At 53.6% G+C, this 21,586-nt stretch overlaps 1 protein-coding gene across 1 annotated transcript in view; it reads left to right on the forward strand.

Annotated features, from left to right (window-relative positions):
* Window positions 1–217: 217 nt before the first annotated feature.
* The window catches only part of Fgf18 (fibroblast growth factor 18), a 30,906-nt gene continuing 9,537 nt past the window's right edge, over window positions 218–21,586 (forward strand). Inside the window, exons 1-3 of the mRNA XM_052197082.1 lie at window positions 218–364; window positions 526–562; window positions 13,778–13,958. Of these exons, the coding sequence (XP_052053042.1) occupies window positions 333–364; window positions 526–562; window positions 13,778–13,958 (250 nt within the window). The 5' untranslated portion in view covers window positions 218–332. The remainder of the gene's footprint in view (window positions 365–525; window positions 563–13,777; window positions 13,959–21,586) is intronic.

Below are 21,586 nucleotides of genomic sequence, written 5' to 3' on the forward strand. Positions count from 1 at the left end.
TCTCGCGAACGCCCAGACGGCCCTCCCGTCCGCCCGCTTCAGTCCAGCTTCCCCGCACCGGCCGGGCGCCTCCCGCACCGCGGTCGCCCCACAGCCCCCGCGCCGGCTCGGAGGGCGCAGCGCTCGGGAGGAGCCGCGCGGGGCGCTGATGCCGCAGGGCGCGCCGCGGAGCGCCCCGGAGCAGCAGAGTCTGCAGAAGCAGCCGGCGAGGAGGGAGCAGCAGCAGCAGCGGCGGCGGCGGCGGCGGCGGCGGCGGAGGCGCCCGGTCCCGGCCGCGCGGAGCGGACATGTGCAGGCTGGGCTAGGAGCCGCCGCCTCCCCCCCGCCCCGCGATGTATTCAGCGCCCTCCGCCTGCACTTGCCTGTAAGCACCCGCCCGGGTCTGGTCACCCTGCCTGGATGCCTGTCCCTGTGCGTGTATGGCTCTGTCTGTCTGCCCGCCCGACTTTCTGCTGCGTGTCTGTCTGTCCATCTGCGCCCCCCTCCTCGCATCCCACTGACCTCCTCTCCCTCTTTTTCCCGCAGGTGTTTACACTTTCTGCTGCTGTGCTTTCAGGTTCAGGTACGTAGGCTCCCGAGAGTCGTGCCGTGTCCCTCTCCCCCAACCCCCCCCGCCCCCCGCCAACCCCAGCGCGCTCTTCTTCGAGGTGCGGGCCGATCCCCCTTCTCGGGACCGCGCCCCCTCTCGGTGCCCCACCCCTCCTGGGCAACAAGCCCAGTGCACCTGTTCCCAGGGCGCGGAAGGGCGGCTTCGCGCGCGTCCTGCGCTGGCGGTGTCAGGCCAAGGGCTAGGAGCTACTGCTTGAGCCAGTGCGGACTGTCGCGGCCTCGGTCGGCCTCGGTAGGGAGATCTCCCAGAGCCTGAGGGCTCAGCCCGAGTGATGTGTGGGACTCCAACCCCCGACCACAGCTGGCGAGGTAGGGACCTAGAGGGTTTTTTATGCCAACTGTCCCTTTACAGCCTGCTTATCCCTGCAGACAAAAAGGTTGTTTTCAGCTGAGTGGATTTTGAGTCCAGAGAGAGAGCTTTAGTTGTAAATTACTCTGTGGGTGGGAGGGGAGAGAGAGAGAGAGAGAGAGAGAGAGAGAGAGAGAGAGAGAGAGAGGCTGCTCCCCATCCTGCTGCGCTCTGCACTGCTCCACATGTCCTTGCCCAAGGTGGTGCAGCCCAGGGCTCGTTCCCCGCCTGGTCCCCGTTCGCTCTCTGTGAATCAGAAAAGGGCTTGGCGCTCAGCCTGGAAAGCACTTGCTAAAATCTGATCTGTTACTTCAGCAGCTTTCAGACTCGGGAAGGTCTTGGCACACAGACAGTTGGAATGCTCTGGCTTCCAAAGCCGTGGAAATGAAGGAAAAGGGGGGGGGGGGTAGGGAGTCGACTTCAGCCCCGATTAGAACCAGACCAGGGCTGCCTCAGCATGGTGTGTGTGGGGCGCGGGGGGGGGGGGTGGGGTGGTGGTGGTGGTGGTGGCAATGAGAATAGGAAACACCAGCTGCCCAATACCTCCACCTACCTACAAGGGAGGGGACTCAGAATAAACTGGACATAGGCCAAAAGAGGATTATCTGTCCCCTCCCCCTCTCCGTGAAAGGCAGGTGTCCTTGCAGGGCTGATGGGAAGATGCTCGGTTGTAGCCTTCTGAGTTCTGGAGATGCCTGGAGACAGCCCTGTGCACCGGCTAGAGGTGCTTCTCCCAGGTTCCTGGTACAAGGAAGCTTGTGTGTGTAGTGTAGCCGGGGCTGTGGTTCCTAGTTTGATCTTGACTGTTCCTTGGGACAGACATGAAACTCAGGGCAACCAGTTGAGACTCTGGGCTGGAAGGATAGATGGATGGACAGACTGATGGCTCTTTGCATCTATTGGCCAGGCTGGGGTCCCCAGGGACTTCTTGAATCAATACAACTGGAGTCAGTAACTTAACGCTGGCTGTTTGCCAAAGCAGATGTGACCCAATGTGGTGAGGGGGGGGGTAGGGGGACAGGGTGGGGGGGGAATGGTCGATGTTAAAGAAAAGACCAGTGCCAGGCATGGGCTGCCTAGGCTGTCTGCAGCTGAGTTCCCAAGCAGAGGGCAGGTTCCAGGGTCACTCCAGGGGGTCTGCTTGTCTGGCTGGGCCGAGCTTGGGCAGCTGAGGAATCGGGTGTGGAGGCAGAAAGGGGCCTTTGGATCTTGCTGCCCAATCCTGCGCATGCTTGCTGCTCCTGGTTCTTCTTTAAGTAGGGCCCGGGAGGGGCTGCTGGGTGGTCTTTGTGTTCTCTGATGGGAGTGTGAGGGAGGGAGTCTGGACTCCGCTTCCCACCTCCACCTCCTGGCCAGAACTAAGCCAGCATCTTTGAGAAAGATCTGGGTGGTCTGCTTGGGTTAGGTCAAGAGGCAGGAGTCATGCAGGTGAGGGAGCCTCGTCTTTTCCATCCTCCCCACCTCCCCGCCCCTTTGTCCCCTCCGGCCTCTAGACCTCTGAACTGCATAGGGCTGGTGTTTTTTAACCCCTCGTCTGTATCCTTGGGACTGGCTGGGGATGCCCTTGAAAAATCACCCACAAGACAGTGTGCACATTTGGTATGTCTGGAAGAGACTTCATAGTAATCCTTAGACTTCACTCTTTTTTTTTTTTTTTTTTAAGCAAGATTCCTAGAAGGTAAATAACCACCAGGGGGGACAATTAGCAGGCTCATGCTTGCTTTCTGGGTTTCTAGATGGAGTGGCCCTTAGTGGTAGAGGCGAAGATGGCTTCAAAGGCGTGGGTTGCCTGGAGTCTGCAGTCTGAGCCCTGCAAGGGCAAGTTTGTCTGGTGCTGTGCAAGTAGTCCTGGGCAGGGTGTGTGCAGGGGCATCTACAGTTGGAATGCCTCTGTTGTAAGGAGAGCAGAAGGCCTTCCCATGTGGAGGGAGGGGCCCAGGGATTGGCAATGGGTGATCCCTGCCTGGACCCTGGCTTCCCTGCCCCCTGCCCTGTACTTCTGTAGGAGTTTTTGTTTCCTCATTTGTGAAAAGTGGCCGATAAGTTGAAGTGCCAGAAGACAGGTTGCTTATATTCACCGCTCACAGAGGGATCTTGGCCAACTGAAAAACCAGTTTACTTCCCTCCTTACTGTTTTAGGGGATCGGTACAGTTTTAGCAATGGAATTTCTGGGTGCCTCCCCTCCTCCCAGCCCTCACCCTCCAGGCTTCAAATGGATTTCCCCCACCAAGTCAGGTTTCCATGAATACACTCAATGTAGATACTGTCCTCCGCCCACCACCAGTGTGGGGAGCCCCGCCTTCACCCACCGGCCACCCTGGGAAGTGGGAAGCTGGGAATTTAATAAAACCCCTTCATCTTTTCTCCACACGATTCGGAACACCACAGATAGCTCAAATCAGAAGAATTTTAAAAATTTCCGCGGGGAGCAGGCAGCGTGACCAGTAAATTGCTTTTCTGCACTTGGCTGAGCTCTGACAATGACACCGGGACGGGCTTTTCACGAAGCTCGGCCGGCACCTGCCTGACATTGTTCCTGTCGCCAGGCTCCACTAGGTCTTTGCCTTCCTCAGACGAGCTAGCATGAGGCCAGCCAGTGCTGGGAGGAAGGGGGGGGGGGGCTTCCTCCAGCCTCTTATCCCTCCTGCCAGTTCCTTGTTCTTCCCACAGAGCAACTTCCTGTCTCACCAGGAGGTGTGGAAGTTTGGCGTTCCCTTCAAACTCCCCATTGACCACCCACACCTAGCATCCTCACTGAGGCTTAGGCCCTTCAGTTACAAATGGGCAGGTTGGAGAGGCGAGGGAACAAGTGTCCTTTGGAACAAGAGGAGGATGGAAATCTGTCCTGTTGGGTGGTACTTCTAATATCTTAAAGCAACGTCACTCATTGGTCCGTTCTCCCGAGTTTCAGCACTTGGCCTGCTTCCTGTCGGCCCTTGGACTGAGACCTGACAGTCCCTGGCCTCAGAGGAGAACGCTGTCAGATAGATGCTCCTGGCATTGTGGCATCTCTTCCACTTTCTGGGAAGAGATGCGCCTAGGTACAAGTGAGGTGTCTTAGAATTTAAGGAGTCCTGTGTAGGGAAGTTGGTATTACCCTTCCTGCTTTCTACAGAAACGCCAGGTAGGATGGGGTAATTTTCCTGCTCCACACAGAAAGAAAGCAGATTCAGAGCTAGCTAGGAAAGGATTTGTTCAGGGTCATGGCTACAAGCCAAGAACTGGATTTAAGACCTTGTATTAGTTCGATCTCTTCTAGAAGGACACCCTCAAGCTTGCTAGCTAGGGAAAAGAGTCTCAGAAGGCATGCTGGGGGGTTCTTAGTGGGCAGTCCTGTGTGAACTCTCATGAGGGTAGGTGGCTACTTGAGGACAGCTCCCTCCCTGCTCCAGGAGGCTCCACTCTCCTGGGAAAGTACTGATCTTCCAGGATCCCAGAGCTAGAGGTAGATGCTGTGTGTGGGGTGTGTGTGTGTGTGGGGGGGTGTTGAGTGTCATAGGAGACTTAATGCTTTCTCCAAGCCTCCTTCCCAGGGCAGAGAGTGGGGAGGGGTGAGGCACCCTGCCAGCATTCCTGCAGCCAGGGAAGGTCACCCACTTGCTTTGAGATAAGGAGGTGGATTCTTTAAATTTCTTGTGGTTGGCACAACCAGTGTTAGTGGGCTGGGGGCAGTCTGTCAGAGTCACAGGTGTAGCCTCCTCCCTGTGCTGGGACAGCTCTGAGGTTCTGTAGTCCCTCCCCCCAAAGGGAGGCTGAAGCAGACCAGGGAGGAGTCATCTGTCCCCAGGAGAACTTTATCATGTACCAGGGTGCTACACAGGGGTGCTGGCCCCTAGGCTGCTGGCAACAGCTTGAGCCTGCTGTTTTCCCTGGGTGTCTGTCTGACACTAGGTTCTAGCTCACATCCGACTTGGGATTAGAGAATGCTGCAGATGAGGACCAAGAGCCCAGCGGTACACAGTAACCACCTGCCTTGGGTCACACAGTACGGGGCGGGGGGGGGGGGGGGAAGCAAAGGCATGGATTCGACCCTGCCTGACTCCGGGGCCCAGGTTAAAGGCATTTTTTTTTTTTTGAGACAAGGTTTCTCTGTGTAACCCTGGCTGTCCTGGAACTCACTCTGTAGACCAGGCTGGCCTGGAACTCAGAAATCCGCCTGCCTCTGCCTCCCAAGTGCTGGAATTAAAGGCATGTGCCACCACCGTCCAGCGTTAAAAGGTATTCCAGGGGCTTTAGATTCATACAACCTGGTTCAAACTGTATATCTGCCTTGTGTTTGCTGTGTGACCTTGGGACAAGTTATTTAACCTCCCTGGGGTTTAGCTTCTGTAAGTGTGAAATGGCAAACAAACAAACAAACAAAAAGCCACTCTCCCCTCAGCAAGCAAAAACCCCAATGAAATAGTCACTGTCTTCTAAGGGGAAGGAGTAGATGACAGTTCTGGGCTTGGCTGCTGTGTCTCTGGTTCTAGGAGGAGTCTTGGCTGCTTCTGTTGCCTTTTGGGTATAGCAAGCACTGCTCCCTCCTGGTGTGTGTGTGTGTGTGTGTGTGTGTGTGTGTGTGTGTGTGTGTGTGTGAGAGAGAGAGAGAGAGAGAGAGAGAGAGAAAGAGAGTATATATGTGTGTGTGTGTGTGTTGTGAGTAAGGGCTGTTCTGATGAACCTGTATGTATCCTGTGTGTGACTTTGAGGCTGTTGGGGGCCCGTGGCAGGCCACTGGGTAGAGGGCATGCTGACATCTGTCCCTGTAGGCCAGGTTAGGAGGAGAGACATCCACCCGGCTTTAGGATGAGCTTAGGTCTGCTACCATACCATGGATCTGAATGTGAGTTTATTCTGGAACATCAGAGGGTATGTGGCTTCTCAGGCTGTGGTCTGGCTGCCTAGTCGTTCTTACACTCTGACATCCAAGTGACACCTAAAATGTTGTCATGCTGCTGCTGCTGGGGCCAGAGACACTGCACTGGTCAGTTCAGGGCCGCCCAGCAAAGACTTCAGGTTACATGATGAGAAACTCTACCTTGGCTCAGTTAACCTTGGATCTTTGTTCTACTTCAGTGTTCTCAACCGACAGGTCATGATCCCTTTAACAGACCTCTATCTCTAAAAATATTTACCTTACGATTCATAACAGTAGCAAAAGACCAGTTATGAAGCAGCAACAACATAATTTTATGGTTGGGGGCCACCACAGCATAAGGAACTGTAGGGTCATAGCATTAGGAAGGCTGAGGGCCACTGCTCTGCTTACTGGGTTTATCCAGCTGGGCAGGATCGGGCCACCCAAGGCTTCTGTGGGGCCCCATGCACAGAGAGGCTTTGGTTTCAGTCCTGAGGCTCCTTCAGCCCATGACCCACGGCCTTCCTCCCCCTGCTCCTCTGTTTTCCTTATATCTGTAAAGGGGGACAATGCGAAGCGTCTCCTCAGGGTTAGTGAGAACTAGATAAGAGTTGTTATAGAGAGAGCGGCCAACACCTGACAAGTAACTGAGTGATTGTAATCGCCTGGTTAGTATGCAGTGTCCTGGTACACCATGTGCTGTCACGTGCCAGAGAAAGCGAGAAAAGTGTCTTCCTTGGATGAATGACAGTGCGTACTCTGGCCTGTTGGTCGTGTGGACTTGACCCTAGCCCCACCCTATTCCACATTCAGGCCGCATGGCTTTGGGCGAGACCCTGAACCTCTTGGAGTCACTGATTCCTCATCATTTATAAACAGGGATTATACGAATCCTAAGGCTTTGCACGGAGACACACACTTGTAACTGGACATTGGGGAGACTGAGGCAGGATGGATGGTGAGTCAGCCTGGGGTATATAGGGAGATCCTATGTCTAAAGTCAAAATGATGACCACAGACTCCTTAAGCATTCCTGAGACTCACTGATAGGGATAATGAAGGTCATAGCTTGGACCACGCATTCTGTAGACACTCAACTATGGCGTCTTCTTTAGTAGTTGAGCGTTTACGCCATATCTCCTGTGTGCCTGCTCCCCTGAGGGGGCTTGCTCATCAAAGCTTCAGCCTTCCCATAGTGTACTATCCCAGGAGGTCGACAGCACTTTGGCTTGCATTCCCCCCTCCCGCCCCCCTTTCGGTTGGAATCTCACGGCACTAGTCTACTGTCTTGGACCAACTGCATTCTGCGCTGGAATTCACAGGCACAGGAAAGAGCCTGTGGTCAGCTCCCAGCCCCATTGGTCACACCCTGTCTTGGGGGCACTGACTGGCTGTGTGACAGAGCATGGATCGGCCCTTCTGTCCTCATCATTAATGGAGCACCAGAATGCAGGCTAGCCCCTGGGGTTGCTGGGAGGGGGACTGTGGTCCCTGGGGGAGCCCTTGGCCCAGAGCCAGGCTCTTTGCAGATGTTAAGTGAATGAGAGCCCCAGCTCTCAGCTGTGGTTTCTTGAGGCCCGCTTGCCCACCAACCAGCTTACATTTATTCCTAGAAATTGAGGAGAGGGCAGCCTCCTGATGCAGGCTCTTGGATACTGATTGGAACCCTCAGTTCAGGAAGCAAAGGGCTTGGGGCTCTGGACACAGACTTGAATTCCTGTACCCACTACCCCTATGCCAGGCACCGGACCCCTAAGGGTTCATACCTGTGTCCCAGCTTTCACGGAACGGGAACTGGGGGATGATGCTGGAGCTTGAAGGACAATGGGTTGGTTCTATGATGAACGACCCTGAGACTGGACCTGGGCCAGAGCAGTTGGCCAGACAAAGAACGTGCTGTGGACCTGCGGGTGCATGTGTGAGGGCTTGTGCACGTGTTTGTAAGGGTTTTGAGGCACTTTCGATGGACTACCTGGAAGCAGGGAACAGTCTTGTGTGTTCAGTGTGAAGCCGTTGCGTCTGCTGGAGCATCGAGATCAATAATGGGCGGATGGAAGAGGTCCTCATGGACACCAAACACCAGAGAAGATGCTTGTCTGTCATCTGGGCTCGATGACTCCAGGACTTCAGAGAGATAGAGTGGTGCTGAGACGCTGAGGGGGAAGGAGAAGGGGAAAAGACCTCAGTCCACACAAGCCCTGACCCTGTCCAGGCTATGTCCAGGATTGAGGATCTTCTCCGTATTGACGATCTGTATGGAGATGGCTGATGTATGGGAAGAGGGAGGCTGGACTTTGGGCCCAGCCCCCATTCAGCAGGACCCCACCCATGCTGATGGCTTGGCGCTGCCAATCAATACACTGATAGTCCTGGGAGCTTAATGGACAGGCTGGGGGTGGGGAAAGACCCTCTGTGGCTTCACTCTCTACCCAGGCTGTGGTGGGCGTGTGGAGCCTGAGGGGAGAAGCCAATAAGCTTAAGCTGTTGGGAGGATGGGGCGTGGAAGGCACTGTGGGGGGCGAACCTTGATCCCCTTCGTCTGAAGCAGGGCAGTTGGAGGAGACTAATGCTTCAGAACTGAATGTGTTCAGACCTTGGCTCTGCGGTGTCCTTCCTGTGCGCCCCAGCCAGTCCCCTGTGTGTCCTCTCTGCGCCTACCTGTGTCACTGGGAACACGGGGATAGTATGATTAATACTTGCTCAGGTTGGGTAAGGAAGAGGCTGTGTTTAGGGTGTGCTTGGGCATTCAGAGCCAGTGTGAGTTTCACTCTTGATGTAACTGGCAGCTGACTCAGGGCTGGAGGCCAGGCTGCCCTTGAGGGCACATTCGGAGCGCTGCCTTCTGAAGTGGAGGAAGGGTCCACTCTTAGATGGCCTGAAGCCTTGAGTTTGAACCTAGAATTTGGAAGCGCTCTAAAAGCCCTGTCTCCTACTACAGCTTGAAGCCTGTGGGTTGTCCTTCTTGGGACCAGAGAGAGCCTTCACTCCCGGGCAGGGACGATTGGAGATAGATATCATGAGGCTTCAAGAGTCCAGGGATAGGTGAGGCAGATCAATGGACTCCATTTCCTCTTTCGCACAGGAGAGTTAGTTCAATCAAGGCTCTAACTTCTTCGTGGGCGGCACTCCTCCCCCTCACTCATGCCATCCGTGGGTTTGGATCCAGCTCCTGTCCCAAGTGCAGCTGTGTCCTCCTCCTAGCACGGTACATGTTCAGATCTTCCAGGGATGGCTACCCGTGGCACAAGCACCAAGACAGTAGATCTGATAGCCTAGATACTAACACGGCCGGGTAGCAGATGCAGGATGGATACATTAGTCAAAGAGTGCCATGGGATTTCACTGTACTGCTTACTCATGACAGCGCCGAACCAGAAGCAGAATTGTTCATATCTAGAATTTCCCACATATTTCGGTCCTTAGTTTGTCCAGGTATAGCTGAAACCTAGGATTCAGGGACAGTGGTGGGGAGGGAGGTGGGGAGAGCAAGGGGTGTATCTTGAGTCACCAGATGTGACCTCCCCCAAGCCCCACTTTCCCCAACTTGAACATGGGGATGATGTTCCTGCTTCTGACATCACTCCAGTGATGATACAGGATAAGTTATCCACGGTGGGTATTTAGAAAACTTGGCTGTTGAGCTGGAGAGACAGATCAGTGAATAAAGTGTTTTCTGTGCAAGTGTGAGGGCCTGAGTTCGAATCTTCATAAGGCACATTAAGTTGGGCATGGCAGTGCCTGCCTGTAATCTCAGCACTCCTATGACAACACAGGAGGTCGACTGGGAGGGTCTCAGGAGCTCCTGGGCCAGAGCCTGGTGTATACAGCAGAGAATAATAGCAGAAAGAGAGACCCTGCCTTAAGAGGTAAGAGGCAAGGCCTCAGCATATATCCTCCCTCCCCCACATACACACACACACAAGTACACACACAAGGATTAAAAACCCCATAGTTACACACACACACACACACACACACACATATATAATATATATATTTGTTTTTTGTATTTTTTGTTTTTTTGAGACAGGGTTTCTCTGTGTAGCCTTGGCTGTCCTGGAACTCACTCTGTAGACCAGGCTGGCCACAAACTCAGAAATCTGCCTGCCTCTGCCTCCTGAGTACTGGGATCACAGGCGTGCGCCACCAGCCACCACCGCCCAGCCCCCTATAGCTATTTATAAAGCAAGACTTAAAAAAGAAAGGGTGTAATGGCTGGGGTCACGAATGTAATTTTTCCCAAGGCAAATGCTATAAAGGATTCCCATTTTGCAGACAAGAAACCTGAGGGTAAAGATCTCAAGTAAGTGAGCTGTTGTGGGTGGAACCAGGTATCCTTCAGGTTGAATGGTACTACTTACTATCCTCTTGTCAGAGGAGCATGTCGGTGAGCTGCATCCTGATGGAGACCTGAGGGGGATGCTAATGTGGCCTGAGGAGAAGGGATGTTCCCAAACATGCGTCTCAGAGCCAGGGGAAGCCTTGAAGGGAGCACAGGTGCGTGGTGGGTGGCAGGTATTCCTGTGGGATACCTTGATTGGTGTCTGGAAGCTGGCAGAAATGCTTTTCCTATTGGTCAGACTATCAACAAGATGAAGGGCAATAGACTTGGAGTGCAGGCAGGGGCTGGATCTCTGCAAGACCCTAGGAGAGTTGGGGCCTGGCAGGTTTGTTTCTGAATAGGCAGGGACACCCTTCCCTGACGTGAGAGCACTGTAGATGAAGACCTGAGGCAGGCAGAGGCCTGTGGGCTCTCTCTACCGAGCACCCTGTCGGCGTTCCTAGGCGGAGGCTTTGGGAGACCCCGGGATCAGAATGAGATTGAAATCCATAGGGCTCTTGATGCTCATGTGCAGCTCCTTGACTGGGGGGCAAATATTTCCACCAAAGCCCAGTCTTTAGGGTGAGGGGAAGGGCAGGACTTGGAGTAGTGCCTGGACTTGACACTCTCAGTCACCCACTATGGAGGCTGGCTGCACTTTGACCAGGGCTCACCTGTGAACATGGTACGAGGGGAGAGGGGCCGAGTTGTCTAGGCATCAGGTCTTCTTGCTCTCTCTCGTGTGTTGCGGATTTTCATTCATCCTGGAGCTTCTCAACAGCCCTGATCATTGTGCACTCGGAGGGATGTCAGCCAGCCAGACTGCTCTTAGGCACCCTAGCCCAGACAGCTGCCACTCACTCAGAGAGAAAGCAGGGGCAGTGACTCTCCCACACAAACTTGCACTGCACGGCTCTGGTAGCAGAGCCTGGAATTCCATGCACCGGTACCCAGCCCTGTGGTTCTCAGGGACAGGATGGTCTCAATGTTCAACTTGGGAAATGGGCCTTCTCTGGCTCCCTAATATTCCATAGTTCAGGAAGCTGATGAGGCTAGAACAGGTCTAGGATCTTTTTAGCAGGGTGCCTGGAACGAAGCAATGTACAACCCTCGTAGCATGGCATCTCTTGCTTCTGTCTGCCGGGCATCGTAGTTATCTGGATGGGAAGGGAAGGGCTAGTGGCTGGCCTCCAGGTGTTCCGTATTCCTGGCCAGGCACTGCTGGCAAGCACCGCTGATTTCTTCCTGGGGACAAGCTGATGCCCAGGGATGAGTCTGATTATCCAAACTCTGGGGACAATAGCATGTTCCTGATCCTGCCCTGTGGGGTAATGTCAGGAGGGGATCTTCTCCCAAACAGGATTCTGAGGTCAGGTAGAAAGCAAGGGCTTGTGCCCTGAGCCCACCAGAGGTTTTACTAGGCAGTCCACGGTGTCCAGCCTTTCTTGAAGAGGAGTCCAGTATCCGGCAGAGACTTCCCACTGCTTCCCTAGGGACTGACCTAGTCAGAGGATGGCTTAAGTGGTGGAAGCTAGGCGAGATGGATTGTACCCCCACATCCTGGGGCAGGGCCACCCACTAGACCTTGCTGACCCTGGGGTCACTCCACTGCTTCTGTCCAGTGGGCGAGGAAGAAAATCATTACTAGAGGCCAGCTTCGGGGGCAGGGAGTGCCCCCTGGGAACTGGGGGGTGAGGAGATTGGCTTGACCTCTAGTCGATAGGGTCTCCTGTGAGAGGAGGGGTGTTGGGGGACAGGGATACATTGCCTACTTTTGGGGGGAGGGATCAGGACTAAACTGGCTCCAGGAATCATTCCAGAAGGGTCAGTGGCCCCAAGTGTGGGGGTTTTCCAGAAAAATGTCCTCCAGGCGTGGACCTCCAGGATGCTGGGATCTTTCCTCCCTGGATGCCAGGATGGGAGGAGAGGCGGTCCCTGGTACTGTGGGCTGCCTCATGAGGGAATGGAGGGAGGCACACAGCGGTTTAGTAGCTGCAGAACAGGTGTTTGTGAACCTCAATTGCTGCTCAATCGAGCCTCACTTGGAGTCTTGTCAAAAAGTTCTGGTGTTTGCTTGGATGTGGAAAGTATCTCCATGTTGCCTTTTGGATTTAGTCTTTGTAGCAACCCCTGAGGTGGATGCTGTCCTCACCAAGTTCATGGTGAAGAAACTGAGGCACAGAGAGACCCACAGTTAAGGCTGAGAGGGGTGCTTGGGCAGCCAGAGTCAAGAGAGCTCTAGCAAAGGTCGGGTGGGCAACTCTTTTCGGGGAATGGGGTCTTGTGTCAGGCTTGGTGAGTCCACAGAACAAGCCCCTGCTTCAGGACCTGTTCTGGTTTATAACATTGGATGGAAGTCATAAACCAGTTAACCAGCAGGCACAGGTGAACATAATCCAGTGCTGAATGGCCTGACGGAACTTTATCTGTCATGTGGGGCTGGTCCTGCACAGGGAGGGTGGGAGGGGGAGAGAGAGAGAGAGAGAGAGAGAGAGAGAGAGAGAGAGAGAGAGAGAGAGAGAGAGAGAGAGAGACCGAGCAAGCAAGCTCTGGCTTTTCTGGTGCCACCAGTGTCTTCAGATCAGACAGACAAAAATTGAGTTAGATGGATGGTATGTTGGCTCACATGTGCTAGAAAGAATCTCAAAGCAGGGTGGAGGCATGGAGGGAGGGAGGGGTGGGGCAATTCAAGGAAGTCTGAGGTCGCACTTGAGAAAAATCTGAGTGTAGAGAGAACTGAGAAAGAGCATCAGAATAGAAGTGAGAGCATGTGCAAAGGGCCTGGGGTTGGTGTGTACTAAGTATTAGGAAGGTCCCAAAGCCTTTAAAGGTAAGGTGGTATGGCTGGGATGGAAGTGACAGGAGAAGGAGGAGGAAGAAGAGGAGGGGGAGAAGGAGGAGGAGGAGGAGGTTGAAGGAATCATCAGGGGCTACCAGTCGGGTCTGGAAGCCCCAGCAAGGACCTCTGTTTGAGTGTGAGGAAGCCCTGAGGAGTGTGGATGGGAGGATTCTACGGGAAGGCTTTATTTGGTGGAGGATGTGTTATTAGTAGGGCAAGAATGGAGCAGGCCGAGCAGAAGATGGGTGTGTCCTGTTCAGATGGGCAGCTGCGTCTGGGTGAGGGAGGGATAGGAGCAGCGAGTGATGGATACTACAACCTGAGGAGGCTTCCTAGATGTGCGGCTCATGAGGACCAGTGGCCGGAGGTCCACGGTTACCATGGGGATGCAGACTGGAGGCCCGGGGTGTGGGCACTGCAGTGCCATGGCATGAGTGTGAGGCAGCATGCTGTCCTCTAGCCCAGTAGCAGGACTTAAGATGTCTCATGCTTCCCTTCCCTGCAACGTGTCCCTCCGGCCGCAGCTCAGGGGATGTTGGTTCTCTTCTTACTGACTCAGGCACTCCTTGCAGTCCCAGATGCCATTGGGATAAGGGCCTCTGTACCGAAAGGGAAACTGAGGCAGAGCAACCTGCAGGCTGAGGTCTCAGAAGACACCCTGTGTAGGCAAGTGGGGAGAGCTATATACCCAGGCTCTTGATTCTCAGCTTTATGGTTTCCCAGCTGCCTCAGTTGCCCTGTCTGTGAAATGGGGCCTGGCCAGAGGTGGTGCAGAGGAGAGACAAGTCTGACTCACCGACTTCCCTCCCCTCGACTAGGTGTTGGCAGCCGAGGAGAACGTGGACTTCCGCATCCATGTGGAGAACCAGACGCGGGCTCGCGACGATGTGAGTCGGAAGCAGCTGCGCTTGTACCAGCTCTACAGCAGGACCAGTGGGAAACACATTCAAGTCCTGGGCCGTAGGATCAGTGCCCGTGGCGAGGACGGGGACAAGTATGGTATGTGCCAGACCCAGTCAATACCCCTCGCCCATACCCTCGCCAGCCTGGGAGAGTCCCCAGCTCTGTATTGTACTGGATGCATGGTCTTGGACTCAGCCCCAGCCCTCCTGGGCTTCAGTTTACCAGTCTGTAAAATGGGGAGGCACTAGTGACTCCTTAAGAAGCTCATTGGGGATACTAAGACGTGAATAAAAAGTGTCCCCTATAGTGGGTTGGGTGGGAATGCCCAAAAATCAGTGGCTGCTTCTTGCAACCACAGCGCCCCTGGCCTGAGTTCAGCCACTTTGAGGAGTGGAAGGCTTTGGTCATGCCCTCTGGATGCTCTGGCTGTGGGAGTCATCTTCATGAATGTGCATGGGAATGTGCATGTGTGTGCATGCAAATGTATGTATGCGTGTGTGTGTGTGTGTGTGTGTTTAAGCTTGAACTGTACATGCACAAGACATGGGTGCATATAACCATGTGGGCAGATTCTCTTGAATCAGGAGCAGCCCAGTCCTCCTGGAGAGTTGGGGGACGTTTAGACCCGTCTCCTACTGCAGAGACTCATATAAGAGACACTGGGATTCTTTCTCTTCCTAAGCCCCAGCTCACGAAAGCCCTGGGCAGTGAACAGGGCAGACATAATTCCACCTTGTCAGCGCTCTGGAGAGGATTCAGCCAAGACAGATGATGGGCAAACCCTAAACATGCAGATAGTTTACTTAAAACTGCTAGATAGGAAAGGCTCCGCACTACTTCTGGTCCTGTCCCATTTCTGGGCTGCACCCGTCCCCTGTCTCCTACCTCTTTGGGCCCAGGTTCCAGAGGTAGTGGCTGGGGGCAGGGTTGTGCCTATGTGCTGAGCCTGCCAGCCTCGCCTTTCTGGGATGGTGCCCTGTCGGCCCTACCCGTTGCCATCAGGTCATGACAAGAAGACAAATAATTTCTTGGACCTTTTATCTTGGACACCATTTATTTTCCCACAGCCCCAGGGCAGGACTGACCTCATGGTAGGGCCTCCGAGTGAGGCAGCTGCAGCACACTGGGGGCTGGGCCAGGCTGGGCGGCATGGGCTGGGTCCCGGGCCTCAGCACCTCCAGGCCAGCTGCCCCCTTCCCTGCTTCCTGCACAGCTATTCTTTATGATTCCTCTCCTCTCCCCTTCCTGTCTCGTGCCCCTTTCCGTCTTTGTTTTGGTCCATCTCTCCCCCCCACCCCCTATGGTTCCTTGCTTGTCCTTGCTCTGACCACAGTGTCTCTCCTCACAGGTCCTCTGACTTGTTGGGGACACCCCCAGATGCTGGGCTGTGCAGGGCAGACCCAGGTGGCAGTTTTCCCTAGGACCCTCTGCCCAGTGCTGCCAGGGAAGGGGCAGCTGGCTGGCCAGGCGGGAGGAGGTGCCCTCCTGGGGTGTCCCCGGAGCTCACTCTGACCCCTCCAGGCTGGAGCATACAGAGAGGGGGGTCAGACTCTGGTTGAGCCATCTGTCCACACCCTGGGATGGGAGGCAGGGGCTGGGGAGGGAGGTGAGTCCCAAAGAGCCCCACCCTCGTTTCAGAGGCTGCTGCTGGCCTTCTGACTTTTTCTGCTTCAACTGGGCCACCCTGCAATCTTCTAGTGCTTTGCCACCACCATCTCTGTCCCCAGTTCTCATCTGTACAGTTCCAGGCTTAGATTAGCTGTTTGCACACATGAGGGTCTCAGAGAGGGGTCTTTTCAGGATGTCCTCACTGATTCATGGGTCCGAGTGTTGTCTGAGCTGCTGTGTCCTGACCAGCACCCAAGAAGCCTGCTTTGCATTTCCTTGCCGCTCTTCTGTCTTCTCCAATTCTTGGTCTTTATCCTCTCTCTCAAGGAACATGTTTACATGATCTTCCAACCCCCCAACACCCAGGGCAGTATGGGGCCTCGTGGGCTGCCACTGTTCCATTTGAATGTCCCATTAGAAACGCAGATGAGGTTGGGAGGTCCCATCTGTGAGCCCTGGGAGAGGAAGTGAGACAATGGAGCTTCCAATCTAGATGATCAATACAAATATTATTGGGAGGGTGATTTATGTGACCATGCGGGGCAGGAGGATGGGCCACTTCTCTGCACCAGGAGCTGCCTTGCTGGGGGAGGGGCGGTGGGATGCAGGGGCACTTTGGAATCTGCTCTGTCTTCTCAGGGCTGGGCCCAGGCCCTCAGAGACTTGTGATACTCATTTGACTACACAGTCTTGTGTCGTCTGTGGAACCTGAAGTACAGCAGATGCCAAGGGAGCACCTGGAATCCTCAGAGCTGGGTCTGTCATCCGAGGCAGGCCTCTGCTGGGTACAGGACCCCTGGTCTGTAGACCCTCTGATTTTGTTGCTTCTTTATGCCAGTGCTTTCTTGAAGGTGGTTTGAGCCAAGAGCAAGGTTCTTTGGACCAGCTAGCATGGCTGAGACTACAGGCCCCTCTTAGCTAAGTCTCTGAGTCTGATCCAATAGTCCAAAATGCCGCTCCATTTCTCAGAGACTCACATCACTTAGAACCCAAGCTTTTGGGTCAGCCAGAGGCCTGGGATCGTTTTACTCATGAGACACTCCCATCCCTCCACAATCTCAGGCTGTATCACCTCTCCTTGGGCACTGTGCTCCACCAGGCATGGTGCCGGCCTTGGTCAGGCTAAGTGCCTTTTATCTAAAGGCCTAGGATGCTCTCCACCTACACAGTCCTGAGACCCAGCCCCTCACTTTGCTGTCCTCCCACCAGGGCTCTGGTCTCTGCCCTTCTCCTGCTGCACCTTTCTCTTTATCATTATAAATGTTCCCACTCTGTCTCAGGAGAGGCTGAGCCTCTGGGGTGATGTGTGTTGCCCCATCCCCAGGTCACAGAGATGTGATAAGGCTGGCTTGGGTGCAGGGACACCTCCAGGGTACACCTAAGACTAGAGACAAGGTAGTCAGCCCAGGACATTAGAGCAAAAAGCTCATCCCACACCTGGGCACCTGGCCAGGTGCTCAGGAAAGCCTCTCTCTCCTCCTTCCATCTGTTTGGCCTTGAGCTTCATACCAAAATGAACAGGCCTGGCTTCCCTGGGAGCCCTCGGAGTGGGGTCTTTGCACTTTAGCCTAAGCCCCTGTCCTCTGTCCTTGCCTCTGTCCCCAGGGAACTGTGGCCACCCACATCTTGTGAATCTCGTGTTAAAGGGTTGTATTAGAGCTACAGTCAGGATTCAATAAAGCTTCTGATCAATCCTATTGATTTTTTTCTTCCTCTCTTCCTTTTTATGTGGCCTATAAACGTCCTCAGGGACTGATGAGAAAGGGGACTCTGAGCACTGAGCATGTATATATAACAGCAACAGGCTAGTGGCTCCAGAAAGGACCCTCCCCTTTCTGCTTCCTGTCACCTAGCCCACCTTCAGAGGGAAGAGAGAGAGCTGGGTAGGTGACTTGATTTCTTGGTGGTTTTGGTGACAAGGACATTTCCTCATGGGAAGATGCTGTCTGGAGAACAGCCAACAGCTCCCTGGTGTGGGAATGTGTCAGCTGGTCCCTCAGGTACTTCTGCACAGTGCTTTGCTTAGCCTTTCCCTGGTGTGTGTGTGTGTGTGTGCGCGCGCGTGCGCGTGCGTGCGTGTGCGTGTGCGTGTGTGTGTGTGTGTGTATGTGTGTGTATGCATGTCACACACATATACACACACACATACACGCACACGCACACAGGTACTTGTGCTCTGAACATGCCCTGGGGGATCTCCCTGGGTACAGGGAGCTCTAACCCACCCTAGCTTTGTTCTCTGATTTGCCTCTTATGGAAGCAAGCTCCCAAGTCTCTCTGATTCCATTTCCTGTTCTTCCCTTACCATTTCCCACACTTCAAACTCAGAGGCTAAAAGCAGAGGACCCGAGTTACTTTCGGCAAGGCCAGCTGGGGACCTACACTTCAATGTCAGTCCATCTATAGGGCCACTTGTCCCTTCTTGCCAGGAGGTCCATACTGTCTTCCCTCACTCTGCCCATGCAGCTTTCCTTCCTTCCTTCCTTCCTTCCTTCCTTCCTTCCTTCCTTCCTTCCTTCCTTCCTTCTTTCTTTCTTCCTTTCTGTTGTTATTTTCCTTTTTTATTAATTAATTAATTTATTTTTTATACTCCATATTTTATTCCCCCCCCCCGCACCTCCCCCCTCCGCCATCCACCCTCTGACTGTTCCACATCTTGTACCTCCTCCCCATACAGCTTTCTTCCCACCCATTGCCCCACCTTCTTGGAGGGTTTGGAGAGTCCCTCTCCTTCTCTGTCTGTGGCCTTAGTCCAGCCCTGGGAGCGCCTGTGGATTTCTCTGTCTCTCCATGTTGACTCCAGGAGTCCTCCTAAGGTGGCCTGGGGCTCCTACCCTTTCGAGGTGCTCTGGAAGTGGGCCTGGGAAAGGGATGAGCCACTCACTGAATTCTGTCCCAAGCAAGGCCAGAGAGATGAGCCCTACCACCACCAGGGCTCATTCACCCCGGGAAAAGGTCCCGAGTGGGGAAAGGGAAGGGTGGAGTGGGCAGATTCAGACCAAGACTTTGCAGCCAGCTTGCCTGAGTTTGACTTTAGCCCCATGTGCATGCTGTCAGGAATCAGTTTTATACCTGTGAGATGAGGACAGTGAGTGACGTCAGTGCTGACCATCACAGGATGATTGCAAAAGTTAAGTGAGATAGTGCCATGGCTCATCCAGTGCATCACAAGCCCAACAGAAAGGCAGAAGCAGAGGAGGCCCCAGACTCATTTATTCCTGGCCCATGCACCTCCCTTGTTTCACAGCAAAGCGTTTTCTCTCTGTCTCTGTGTCTGGGGATGGGTGGGTAGTAGTCTAGAGTCCTAACAAGGCATAGCCGGGTAAGGAGTCACAGCAAGAAGGAATGGAGTGAGGAAGGACGTTGATTTAGAGCCTGATTAAACTTGTCATCACCAACCACGTACTCTGCAACATGTCCTGTCACCATCCTGAACCTTCGTCTAGCTCTTGAATCATGTTGGCCACTGCCTACTTCACAAGGCTTACACACACTTATTATTATAATTTAATTAGTGGCCATTTACTATGAGCCAGGCCTGGGCTGAGGTTACAGAAAAGCAAGATTCCATCCATCACTTACTCCGGGAGTAAGGAGAGCTGTCATGTCTTCATGGAGATTACCTAACTTGCTATTATTGTAGCAAAGTATCTGAGGCCATCAAGTTAAAAAGAAGTAAGGTTTATTTTGGCTCAGGATTGAAGACTTGGTCCATGATTGGCTGGCCCCTTGCTCCTGGGCTTGTGGCAAGGCAGAATGTAGTGGCTGTGGTGTGTGACAGAAGGAGGGTAACCTCATGATGGCTGGGAAAGAGAGAGAGAGAGAGAGAGAGAGAGGCACCTTGTAATGCTGTAGGCAGATAACTAAGTCTTCCACATACCAACCTTGAGGAAACATTTCAGATCTAAACAATAGAAACATTTTAGAGTGATGGAATGTGGGGCTGGAAAGATGGTTCAGTGGTTAAGAGCATTGATTGGTTCAATTCCCAGCACCCACATGGGGGTTCACAGCTGTCTGTAGCTTTAGTTCCAGGGAGGTCTGACACCTCACACAGACACAACAGCAATGCACAGAAAAAATAAAATGCTAGAGTGCTGGAAGGTGGTATTGGAGTGTGGACTTGGGGAGGGGGTACTGACATCAGATCATACAGTCAAGGAAGGTGTCTGTTGTAGACACTCTTCTATTGCTGTGAAGATATACCTTGACCAAGGCAACTCTTATAAAAGAAAACATTTAACTGGGAGCTGGCTTACAATTTCGGAGGTTTAGTCCATTATCATCATGGCAGCAGACACAGCAGGCACGGTGTTGAGAAGTAGTTGAGAGCTACATCCTGGTCTTTTGAGAGGGAGAAACACAGTGTCTGGGTCTGCTGTGAGCTTTTAAAGCCTCAAAACCTATCCCTAGTGACACACTTCCTCCAACATCTACTCCAACAAGGCCACAGCTCCCAATCCTTCTAATCCTTTCAAAGGCCACTCCCTGGAGACTAATCATTGAAATGTGCGAGTCCATGGGCCATTTTCTTGTTTTTGTTTTGTTTGTTTGTTTTTCAAGACAGGGTTTCTCTGTGTAGCCCTGGCTGACCTGGAACCCACTCTGTAGACCAGGCTGGCCTCGAACTCAGAAATCTGCCTGCCTCTGCCTTCCAAGTGCTGGGATTAAAGGCGTGTGCCACCACTGCCTGGTACCCATGGGCCATTCTTATTCAAACCACAACATCTCCAAGGAGATAAAGTTTGTCAACCTGGAAGATAAGAAGGTTTGAACAAAGCAACCTCCAGATAGAAGAATAGCAAGCACAAAGGGCCAGCATCAGGAACTAGGTGTGTCAGAGTAATAGCAAGGGAGTCAATGTGCTTTGGGAGGTTGGGGGGGAGTCTAGGAAGAAGGAACAGGAGGAAGGAGGCATGGAGGAGGGAGGCAGATGATGTGGAACCCCATGAAGAGTTTTAATTTCCTCTAAGTACTCTGGGAATCCCTGGGAGGTTTTGCAGTAGGGAAGAGACATAATTGTACGTGTCTATGTCTATGGGTAGCCAGCTGTCCACAGTGCTCTCTATCTTTAATTTTGAGGAAGAGTCTCTCACTGAACCTGGAGATCACGGATCAGCTAAACTATCTGGCCAGTGAGCTTGTGAAGTCGGTGAATCTGCCTGTCTCTGCAGGCCCGACTTTTATGTGGCTTGTTGGGGGAATCTAAACTCAGGTACTCATGCTGTACAGTGGGTACTTTACTGACTTGAAGCTGAGCTGTACAGGGGAGAGGGGTGGCCAGAAAATGTCATCCCCTGGGCCAGCTGTAGGCCCAGTCAATGGAACTGAACCAAAATGAGGCTTCTGACTCCCAAGAGCTGCATCTTTGGAGTTTGGCTCTCAGGATGGGGTGGAGGATGAAGTGGACCAGGAAGGCTCTGGAGCAAACCTAGCTTGGGTGGAGTCTCTGTCTGTTCCTCTTTCTCTCCTGCTGTGGCTGCTGCTGGTCTATTACTCCCCAAAGACTTTACATAATTCTGGCCTGGCTCCCTCATTACATCACTCTCTGAGTGGAGTCTAGGTCACTCTCCTGATGCTGTGGTCAGGGTGGGTAGGAAGAGCAGACAGACTGCTAGTGGCTAGGCTCAGACCCTCCCCAGGATGGATGGGCGTGGCCAGGCCTGTGGAGGGTGGAGTTGAACTGAAGCCCTAGACTCTGCCCCAGGCCCTTTGGATATCTGCATCCACTCTGGGGATGCCGTTAGGGAGGACGGTGGTGGAGATGATGACCAGGGTCCTTGCTGCTGAGAGGTGGGGCAATGTTTGAAGCTGCTTTTGGAGCCAGCCAACCCTGTAGTTAGTCCCTCTGCTGGGCTGTTGGTGGGCACCTCACTTGCCTACCCTGGAAAATGAGAACAAGAGCCTCTTCCTTCAGTGGATGTGGGGGCAGGGCTTCAATTGTATGGAGGCGGGGCTTTAATTGAGGCAGATCTTGTCCTTACAGGATGTGCCAGGAGGAGGCAGACAGAGCAGCCTCCCTTACTTGGGTGGTGGTATCCTGGGCCCTATCCTCAGGACTTCCTCCTTTAATGCCTGTCTCCCTGCTCCCAGTAGAGCCTGGCTTTCTCCCAGGC

This window comes from Apodemus sylvaticus, chromosome 10 (genome assembly GCF_947179515.1).
Source record: "Apodemus sylvaticus chromosome 10, mApoSyl1.1, whole genome shotgun sequence".
Classification (NCBI taxonomy): domain Eukaryota; kingdom Metazoa; phylum Chordata; class Mammalia; order Rodentia; family Muridae; genus Apodemus; species Apodemus sylvaticus.